The sequence below is a fragment of the Rhinolophus hipposideros genome (assembly GCF_964194185.1).
Source record: "Rhinolophus hipposideros genome assembly, chromosome: 9".
NCBI lineage: Eukaryota > Metazoa > Chordata > Mammalia > Chiroptera > Rhinolophidae > Rhinolophus > Rhinolophus hipposideros.
The window spans coordinates 66,033,400-66,044,652 of NC_138055.1; the positions used below are offsets into that span (position 1 = coordinate 66,033,400).

At 42.1% G+C, this 11,253-nt stretch overlaps 1 protein-coding gene across 1 annotated transcript; it reads right to left on the reverse strand.

Annotated features, from left to right (window-relative positions):
• Nucleotides 1-273: 273 nt before the first annotated feature.
• LRRC10 (leucine rich repeat containing 10) lies at nucleotides 274-5,797 on the reverse strand. Its single transcript, XM_081059002.1, has one exon. The coding sequence runs from the start codon at nucleotides 4,184-4,186 to the stop codon at nucleotides 3,347-3,349; it is 840 nt and encodes a 279-aa protein (XP_080915128.1). The 5' UTR covers nucleotides 4,187-5,797; the 3' UTR covers nucleotides 274-3,346.
• Nucleotides 5,798-11,253: the final 5,456 nt, after the last annotated feature.

An 11,253-nucleotide genomic window follows, 5' to 3' on the forward strand; every position in this document is an offset into this window, starting at 1 on the left:
TTTTGGAGCAAAAAAGACACATTAGAGCTGATGGTCCAGCTAGGTCTCATTTTTGGGGAAACAGGTGTGAATTAACTTGGGCAAAACCCTGAGGGAAGTACCTGATCTACAGTGGTGTTCCCCCTGTCTGTGGTCTGGGCTTGTGATAAAATCTCCAAAATTCAGGTATCTTGGTAGACTTGTTCTAGGCATCGGGGATTCAAAGATAAATATCACCTGCTTCCTGTTTTCCAGAAGTGGACAGTCCAAAAGGAAAAAAAAGCATGTAAACTTAGTTGGTTTTTAATAGCATTGATACCCTTTCTATAGTAGTGAGATTACAAGATGTATGCTTTTTTTTTTTTTTTTTTGTACGGTGACGAAAGACAGAGTAAAGTGTCTAGCAGGTAACACACCCATGTTCCCAACCCACGTCTTCCATCTGATGCCTCCTGCCCCTCACATACATGGATTTAGTGTCAGGGAATAATAGTCTCATGTTTTCGACTACAGCAGTTCCTCTAATGTTTCAACATCATTTCTTTATAACAATGAGATGTGTAGGAACTTAGCTCGTGTTTACATCAAATAACCTATGGTTAAAATTGGTTTTGTTGTCATTTCGCTTCAAGTTGTAGAACCCATCGACAATATTGAGAACGTACTATACTTTGGTGATTTTGCTGATTCTAAGATAATGGGAAGGGCAAAGTATATTCATTTAGATTCTAAATGAATCCTTGGTAATCATGTGTATGTGTTTTTCTATTTAGGTAAGCCAGAAGCATTTGACCACATTGCAATTATATTTCTTAATACTCAGGTCTATAGCTACTGTTGTTGAAAATTTTATTGAAAGAAAAACTTTTTTCTATTGCCATATGTTTTTTACCTTCAAACTGAATTATACTGTAGGGTAAATATAAGTATTGTGCTACGTGGTATAACAGTAAAATAACATGGTATGTAAACATTAGTTGTCACCTGCCAGGCATTGTTCTATGTACTTTAGTAATTTGTTTAATCCTTACAGTGATCTGAGAGCTAGAAACTTAGTATTTTACTGATGAGAAAACAGGCGCACAGATGGTAACTGACCAATAAATGGCGAAGCTGGGATTTGAACTCGGGTAGTTTGAAGGCCACGCGTGCTCTTAATCATTTTACCCTGCTGGTTATTGTCTGTCTATGTACTTTTAGTTAACATTTGAATCTAGTTGATTTTTAGGGCACAATCCCACTTTTGAAGTGAAATTACAGTGTTGTATTTTAGGACAAAAGAAAAAAACTGGTTCATTTCCATAGAATCTATGTTAAATATTTTAGTTGGCATCATTTCTATTTCTGGAAGCTAAAATTCTGTACAAATTTCTGGAAGAGATTTTCCTGTGATGCGTAACACTAGGTTTCATTTTAAAATCATGAGTAAAGTTACGTTTGATGCTTTAATATTTTCCTCTTTTTAACTTTGTGTCAGAATTTTAAGAAAACATCAGAAGGTAATGGAAATGTAAATATGCATTTACAGAGTTACTTTATAAAGTTGATTGAAACCCTATAGTGAAAACATTTTTGGATAGCAAAAGCAGTGTTGAATTCTTAACCATAGTGTTTAAAAAAAATGTTTGTTATATATTGATTATTTTAGAAGAAAACAGCTTTACTGTGTGCCAAAATGTTTATAATTTGACATTTGATTCAGACCCATCAGCTCATTAGGAGAGAACTCTGGATAGGTCATGTGGCTTCACTTTGTTTGATGGCTATAGCAGCGACACTGGAAAAGTTGGGCCGATTAATCTTGGGAGGGGAAGACCCGGGTCAAAAGGAAGTCAGAGCCCTCATGGCTGGCTGTAGATATGGGGCAGAAAGCAGTTCTGTTGGCACAAAGTTTTTAGTATCAACTGAGTGTAGTTTCAGTCATTACGAATGAGAAAATAGACTAAATTCTAGCTGTCTAATAGAAATCTGGACTCATTACTCAAAGAGTTAAATGTTTGACAAACGATTGCATTTAATGATTTGAAGGGACCCTTTGACACTAATCAGTGGTTTACAGATACTCCACAGACTGGGAGGTGGTGATAGGAAGATTATGTGACAGGAAATTTCCTCTGGTTTAGCAAGAGTTATTTGTCGTAGGAAAACACTTGAAAACAGTCTGCTGTGTAGTCATTTTAGAACCAAACTACTGGGTTAAGATGCTTTTATGTTTTATGGCAAAAGTACGTTTTAAAAGCTAACTAGTTTTAGTTAAGATGGCACGATATCCTTGATTGCTGAAAAGGTTCAAGAACAAAGGACTGTGCTATTAAATCACCCACTAATAGCAGTTTCTTTAAAGTTGATATCTTCATGGGAAGAAGAAAAGTTCCCAGTTTACATACTTCAAAAAAATAATGGCCAAAATATGAGATTTATACACGAACCATCAAAAGACCCTATCTACAAAAATCAGAACAAAGGCAGAGACACTGAGGCTAGAGGCAGAAGCTTCCTATGCACACCACAACCTGCAGTTCAGATTTCCAAATGCTTGTTTCAAGGGAACAGGTTTCTCACCTACTGCCGTTAACCTGGTATGATTCTGAAATGTGATTTCTCTCCGTGAAAGGGGATTCAGTTCACCTCAGGTTCGTTAATGTGAGTGAAGGGAAGGGCTGTGCTCCACAGAAGCAACCAGGGTTACAACTAGGCTTGATTTTAATGAGACCACAATGCCAGAGGTTCTACTCTCTAGGTGACTTCTAATATTGTGAGGGACAGTGAGCAGTTGAGAGCAGGTCTTGGGTCAGATCTTTTAGGGAAACAGCTAAGTCAGCACGAGCCACTGTCAAGTGTAAAGTGGTCGCTGGGCTCCACCAGAAAAGCTTCATCTTAAGCCTTTGCCACAACAGTCTGTGAGTCTGATTGACTAGGTAGAAATGTCCTTTTAAAGTGTCCTGGATTAGTAATATTTAACTAATTGCTGTTTGTGGTCACTTATAGTAAGAACATAAATCCTGCAAAGGGCTGGAGACAGGCTGCCTAACAAGGTACCTTATTGGAGGAGCTCACGAGCCTCATGACCAGCCACTTCTGGAGAGTGGAGCATGCCACAGAGTTCCAGCCCTTGCTCTTCATTGTTTCAAAATACCTTCTTGGAGAGGCTAATTTTCTGATAAAGAAGTTGTGCTACCTATAGCACACAACTAACCTTTGGGAGAGATGTTTGCCAGCTACTTTTTCTTGGTGTGATTTAGGGATTTCATCTGACTCTATCAACCCCCGCTGGCAGACACCCCAAATGTCCCAGAGCAATCTTTTGCACTCTAGTAGAGAAGACGCTAGCGTTGGGTTCTTGGCATTGACCTACCACTGAAGCTCCTCAGGAGTTGGCAGGTGGGCGCGGAGGAGGCGAGGCAGGTGCCTGTGCCCCCTGGCTTTCCTGCGTGACCAAAGCATAGCGCCTGGCTTTTCTGGGGTCGGGCTCCGGCGTCTCCTCTGCCCACCTGCCCACGCGGCGCACGCCTTTGGCCACCTTGGGTGCGTTCCTGCAAGGATTGTGGTCATAGATAACCAGCTTCAGACTTGACAGGTGGGCCAGGCTGGGGAAGTAGCGGATGCTGTTTCGGTCCACGTCGATCACCTCCAGGAAGGGCATGTGAAGCAGCACAGGGGGGAAGTCAGCCAGCAGGTTGCCCGAGAGCCAGATGGTCCGCAGCTCCTGGAGGCGCCGGAGCTGGCCTGGCAGCAGACTCAGGGCGTTGGAGCCGGCATGCAGAGTCTTCAGGAGACTGAGCTCGCAGACCACGTCTGGCAGCTGGGTGAGGCAGTTGGCCTCAACCCACAGGGTCCGGAGGTTCTGGAGCAGGCTCAGCTCATTGGGGAGATCACAGAGTTTGTTGTTGCCCAGGTAGAGAGTGCAAAGCTGTTTCAAAGTGCACACCACCTGGGGCAGAGCCTTGAAGTTGTTGAAATCCAGGGCCAGGATCTGCAGGTTCTGCAGCTGCCCCAGCTCCAGAGGCAGGCTGCTGAGGTGGTTGTCACTCAGGTAGAGCTTAACCAGCTCCCGGAAGGAGCACACGTGCACAGGGAAGTGGCGTAGCTGGTTCCCACTCAGATCCACCATCTTGTCCAGCGGCATCTCCCGGAGGTCTCCGACCACGAAGTTCTGGCAGCGTTCTGCGGGAATAAAGGCCACAAGGGCTTTGATGGTGTTCCCCATGCGGAGGCTGGAGGTTGCTGCTGACTGCTCCGTCGCCCGCCCTCCCCTCCCATTATAACCTGGAGGTGGCGTGACAAAAGCCAGTCACTTCCACAGAAAAGTCTTCTGATAGCAATTTGAGTGTCGGGTGACAGGCCCAATAGGCAGGCAGGCAGGGTCCAGGAGGCCAGGTCTGAAACACAAGGTTTTTTTCCTACTTGCTTTCAATCCCCTAAGCCCCAATGCCCTTGATCTACATTTTAAAAACTGTTTCAAGTTGAAAATAGCTTCACTGTTTTTCCAAATGAAAAACATTGCGCTGTTATATAAAGGTGTAAAAGAAGAAAATGAAAAACACTCATAATCATACTACCCAAGGATAAATTCTGTAAACATTTTAACATATGTCCTCTAGCCTCATTGCTATAAGTAATCAATTTGTTTTAAAAAGATTACATTCTTTTAGGAGTCTTATATTTTATCACAACATATGGACATATTTTTAAGTTTGCAGGTATCTACGCAATTATAAACACCTGCATAGTATTCCATTCTATGGATGCACCATAATTTAAACAGGTCTTATTTTTGAGTACCTAAATAAGTGTGTCACTATTATAAATATCTTCGAACATACAATGGGAGCAGTGATCCACTAATGTCTTCAGGGAACGTCCTAACAAGTGTTCCTGGGTCAAAGATGCATCCTTTTAAGGCTTTGCCAGTGTCTCCTGCCTACCCCCCGACCTAACCTGGTTCAGTATATACATACTCTATAGGTATCCATTTTCTTATTTCTTCCTTTTTCCCAGGTAATAGTTTTCCACACTTTAAAATTTCGCCTTTGACAAAAATAGAAAAGCAGAAAAAAAGAAGAGGATAGCCAGCCTCCTAAAGCTGAAATAAAGGAGGGTATGTTCCTACAGGACGTCTGTCGCAGACGCAGCTAACTGCTCATCAAAGGTTTGTGCTTCCCCTGACACAAGTGCTGAGTTGTAGGAAGCAGCTGTCCAGCCAGGCCATTTCCTACTACCAGTCTAGGGCAGGGAGTCTAATTCTGGCCAGTGGAATGTGGGCAGAAGGGATACTTGTCACATCTAGGCCTGGCTCATTTAAAACAAACCTCACCTTCCTCCACACTCTTTCCCTCTCTGCTAGCTGGATATCAACACCCAGCGTGACCTTAGAAGCCACCAAGTATATGGAAGTCACATGTGGAAGTTGGCTGGGCCATGGTCAGCCTGGATCCCTTAGTAAGTGATAGGATCAGAACACTTCACACCTCCCAACACACACACTCCCTATCACTACCTGGATTTAGATAAATGAGAAATAACCTTCCATTGTGTTAAGCCATCCAGATCTGGTGGCTTATTTATTAAATTATATTCATGAATAAAGCAGTTGTTAAAAATGAGGTAAAACTACATATATTGATGTGCAAAGATGTTCAGGATAAAGTGGGTAAAAAAACAAGTTTCAGACCACTTTTATGATACCATCTGTGAAAAAACATGCCTACATTCCTGTATATGCATAAAAGAATCTAAGAAATAACAGTGATTATCTCTGGGGAATCTGCCTGAAGGTGTAGGAATTATAGGAATGCTATTTACACCCTCTTGTACTGTTTGATTTAAAAAAAAAAAACCAAAAAAAAACTATAGACATACATTCCTTTTAAATTTAAAAACTCTAGTCCAAAAGAAACAACCTATCAGCCTCCTTGCTCTCTGGATAAAGTGTCCTGAGTTTGGGGGAGTCTTGGCACACCCTTTAACCGCCTCCAATGCCTGTAGTGAAGAGAGGAATGGAAGAGCGTTCTATTCTGTGGCCATCCTACAGAGCTATTTGGTGGTGCCGTGTCACTACCCTGCCTTCTACTCAGTCACGACTGAAGCCAGTGTCCTTGGACCTTCTACACAGTGAATGTCAAGGGCTGTTATCTTGAGTCCTCTCCTTGCTTTGTTGATTTGTGCAATAATAACCAGTCTCTCAACAGGTACTGTGCTTTGCCTCTATATTTAGCATGGCCAGTGGTGACCACAAATGGTCATGGAGCAACCACCCGATGTTATCCCTAGAAATGATGATAATGATGGCTACTCGTTATTTATAACTAATCTGCTAAATACTAAGCACTGTGTCGTGTGCTTTACATATACTGTTTCTTACAGCACCTGCTAGATACATATTTTTTATTCCAAATTTTCAGATGAGAAAACAGGCTCAGAGAGGTTTAATAATAACATCAAGTATTTATTGAGCACCCACTATGTGTTCTAGATACAGGGTATCTGGTGGCTAAGAAGATTCTACCAGAGCGTGTGTGTGTGTGTGTGTGTGTGTGTGTGTGTGTGTGTGTGTGTGTGTAGTGGGTGCTCTTCCTTGAGTTAGGTCACACCAGTTGGCAAACTTTGAGAGTTGAGAAAGGCCTTTTCCATGAAAGATGCAGATCCTGGCAGTATTCAAAGGGGTCTGTGCTCACGCCTCCACACACACATTGGTCATGGCTGTAGCATTGAGATCTTGAGGCTTCAGGAAAAGAGCGCTGATCTCTTCATGGGTGCTCCATCTCCATTGTGCTTTCACTGACCCCATTCTACGGTTGCTTACTTGTCAGCTGCTGAGCTTCCTCTTGGGGCCACGCAAAGCATTGTCACTCGCCACCTCTGGCCCGGGCAGGGGCTTCTGATTCCCATAAAATGAAGCCCAGACTTCTCAAGGAGGCTTACAGGACCTTCCAGGATCTGGACCCTCCCCATCTCCTCCATTGGACTGTCAGCTCCATGAGGGCAAAGATCTGTGGGGACTCACTCCCCGTTGGGTCTGTGGGTCTTGATTTCAGAGCCTGGCACCTGATAGGTCCTCAGGACGTGATAGGTCCTCAGCAAGCAGAGCTAAATGAGCTGATGCTAACTGTCTATTGAAGTAGGCACTGATTTGCATCCATAAAATTATTTTATAAATACTTAAAGACAGCACTGAATATAAGAAAGAACACAGATTTAATTTATTATCCCGTCAGTACTTCTACAGATAGTACTTTGTGTACAAACCTTGAGTTGTGTGTGTACATATATATATATATGTGTGTGTGTGTATATATATATATATATATATATATATATATATATATATATATATATATATATTTGTACTTAATAATGTATTTATAATGTGACAGACAATACAAAGTGTTTCATTGGGAAAAGGGGTGGATAGTTTCAGATCAAGAATAATCCACAATAATAGAATTACTTTTCCAGGTGGTATTTTAACCATAAAGTTTTTTGCCCCTAAATAAAAAATACTTCTAAGCCCATGGTCATAAAATTCATACGTTTGGGAGTAAGTCCAGGCTTAGGCCCAGCATATAGCTTTTTCTTTTCCTATCATGTCCAACACCATTAGTACTTCAGGGTCTTCTTAGATTTTTGTCACCCAGGGTTATGGTTTACAGTTGTGATGGGAATACCTTCTTTTTACTGATCGATACAAACAATTAAGTCTCAGGGCCTTTGTACTAAAGTCTTTTTTCCCTTCAGTTCTGAAATGTCCCCTTGAAGCAAAAGGGTGTGTGTGTGTGGTAGTGGTGCTGGTGTGTGGTCCCCTGGAAATTTTCTCAGGTCAGTTCCTCATCTTCAAACCTCAGCTTAATGGGCGTTTCCTTGGAGGGTCTCCCTGATTGTCCTATTTAGGCAAGGCTGCCACCACTTCCTACTTTCTCTCCATTTTAGCTTTCCACAATTTGTGGTTTTCTGATTTATTTCTTTGTTCTCTTGCTCCCCTGGTGGACAGTTAACCCGCTGAGGCTAGGGCCTGTGCCAGTCCTGTGTACTGCTGTGTTCTTACCACTAATGACAGCACCTCAAACAAAGTGGGCATTCATTTATTCAACAAATAAATGGTAAACCATGGACAAAACCCCCTGCTCTCTGGAGTATTTGGATGAATGAATGAATGAACCTGATATAGTACTCTGTTTGATAATGTAAACTCAAATTGCTTGTGGCCCGTGACTTAATATATAGTTATGAGTAAATACTTTTTTTTTCTGCTACTGATTATCATTGAGGTAAGTGAGAGGTTCTGAGAAAGACTCAGAATTTATATACAAATACATAACGGGGGCACCAAAAAATGTATACAAGTGGACACTTTGGTCAACGTTGCTCAAGCAGTAGTTCGCCATAATCAGAAGTGTCTGGACACTGATGATAACTACTTTGAGCCCCTCTTGTAATTGCAGAAATCAAACATGACTTGTATTTATCTTTTGTTATTGGTATTACAATTTTAGTAGTTTTTTTTTTCCTTTTTAAAAACATGTACACATTTTTTGGCACCCTCTGTATATAGGGTTAAAAGAACCCAGAAAGGAACTCACATTTGCTGGTAACCTGCAGGATCAACTCCAATTCTGTACTTTCCACAGCACACCGCCAGGGTGGAAACTGAGGATTTCCCCTGAGATTTCACATTACGACTATGAAATGGGCTGAGCCTGCTCTGTGGACATGTCCAAAGCTGGATTCCAGAGAAGTCTCCCAAAATACTCTGTGAAGTTAATTAGATTCTCTTTCAGGGTTGAACTCCTGGAATCTGTTCAATAGCAACCCCTGTGCGAAGACAACTATTCTAAGAAGAGGGACTTCAAAAGTGAGCAGTGAAATGAAACATGAACCCTGAAGGAGTTTATCAGCCAGGGGAGAAATGATCGGAACTGGGAAAGGCAGCCTTTTTACAGCCTGCATGTGAGTGAAAGAAACCAATGTCAGGAAAAGGCCTGGAGGGGATTCTGCCTCACTGCTGGGAACCAGCAATGAGGAGATATCCTTTCTGAAGCTGGGTTTCTTGATGGCCTGGATAATAATAGATTTTGTCCTTGATTACAGCCGAAGTCCATTTCAGTGACCATCGGAGCACAGATCAATACTTAATTACTTCATTGGAGTGTTCCATGGCTCTGTCAGGATTAATGCAGCCCTGTAAGTAAATAGGTCCTTCCAATTTATCAGCTTTTATCAGTGGTTCTTAACTAGTGATGGTCTTGCCCTCCAGGAGACATTTGGCAATGTCTGAAAACATTTCTGGTTGTCACACTGAGAGTGCTCCTGGCATGTAGTGGGTAGGGCTGGGACGCTGCTGTCTTTCTACAGTGCCCAGGGCAGACCCCACAACAAATGATAGGGCCCAAAATGTCAGTGGTACCAAGGCTGGTACCAAGGATAACCTTGGGCTATCCTAGTGCCAGCCAGTTGTCTTCCAGGGATATGCAAATTGTAGTCGTAAAGTGGATACAACAGCTAGTATTTTATCTTCTTGATGGGTGATACATTTTTTTCAGTTGTAGGGAAAATTTTCTTTCAATTTCATGAAGTAGGATAGAATAGTATGGAAATACCATGTTTCCCTGAAAATAAGATCTAGCCGGACATTCAGCTCTAATGCGTCTTTTGGAGCAAAAATTAATATAAGACCCGGTATCATATCATATCATATCATATCATATCATATCATATCATATCATATGAATTATATATTATATTTATTACATTACATTACATTATATTAAAGACCCAGTCTTATAGTAAAATAAAACCTGGTCTTATATTAATTTTTGCTCCCAAAGATGCATTAGAGCTTATTGTCTGGCTAGGTCTTATTTTCGGGGAAACACGGTACCTTATATTTAACTATACTTTCAGGAATTTGCTTTGGCATTCTGGATATTCCCAGATCTTCTGGATAAATAAAGGCTTCATAATATGAATGCAGCTTTGGATCTGTACCTGTGAAATTTGAATTGGTTATAAACCTTATAAAGGACTCATGAAGTCTCTTGTAAATTGTTGGGCTTTTTGGGAGAGAGGTTTGGTAGGGGGCAGGTAGATCTTATAATGCATTTTCCAGTAGAAACAATGCTGTACATGGTGGTCTCCCAGGTAAATCTACAAGAGTTCGTGTACCGCGTAGAACAACAGGAGTACAGCAATAGTACAGTGACTGCAGTCTTACTGACTGCTGCGTGTCAGATGGCTTCTATGAGGTAACAAATTCTGAGCGGTATGTCGCTCAGGCATAGGCCTAGTAGCTTGAGGTGGTTTTGCAGTACAGTAGACGCTGCTAAACTCTGGGGCCCCTTAGAGCCGGGCACATTGATGCCTGAGTGGGCCCAAGGTTCTGTCAGGAAGGACGGAAGGAAGGGTAGGTAGGAAACCGGCCACGGGACATCGGGTGTGTGTGGGGTGGCAGTTAGGTGGACCTGGAGTGGTATTTTAGCTCTGCCATCTCCTGCCTGTGGCCTTGGAGAGGTTGCTGAAATGTTTTTTTTTTTTTTTATCATTTAAAAAATAATTTTTATTACATTTGTTGGGGTGACGTTGGTTAGTAAAATTACATAGGGTTCAAGTGTACAATTCTATAATACATCATCTATACACTGCATTGTATGTTCTCCACCCAGAGTCAGTTCTCCTTGCATCATTGCTGAACTCCTAGAAAGTCTTTCTACATTTGGCAAATGGAGATAATAACAATGTCACAGGGAGGATTAAATGGCAGTAAATACCCAGAACATAGGAGAAGCTTAAATCATGTCAACTTTTCCCCCCTCTCACTGCAAACTCTCTCTCTTACCAGTACTTGCTTGGTACCACCTCCTGTCTTTAAGGAGTGTCAGTATTTGCCCAGGGCTGTGGTCAGCTCCAGCCACATCATTAACTTTGCTGCCAACTTAGAACCCCCTGGAACTGATGGAACAAACTCACAACTCTGGGAACTATGAGCCGTCAAAGAGCCTGGTGAGTGGTGAGCGGCTACTGAACAAAAACAAAGAAGCTGATCTTGGCAGCTCTGATGTGCCTTGGGATCCTCGTGGTATGAAGAGGTAAGTAAGGGAGCCTTGGCACTGCCGGAGGTTGTGACATCATCTCTCCTTGACTGTCGCCTCTCATCCCCCACTGCTGCTGAGCTGACATTGGAATGAGATGAATCGAAACAGATGGGACTGACACCATACACTCACTGATTCTCCCGTCTTTATCTTTTTAGGATTTCTTTGATCCAAGTTAAGTCCAGCAGCC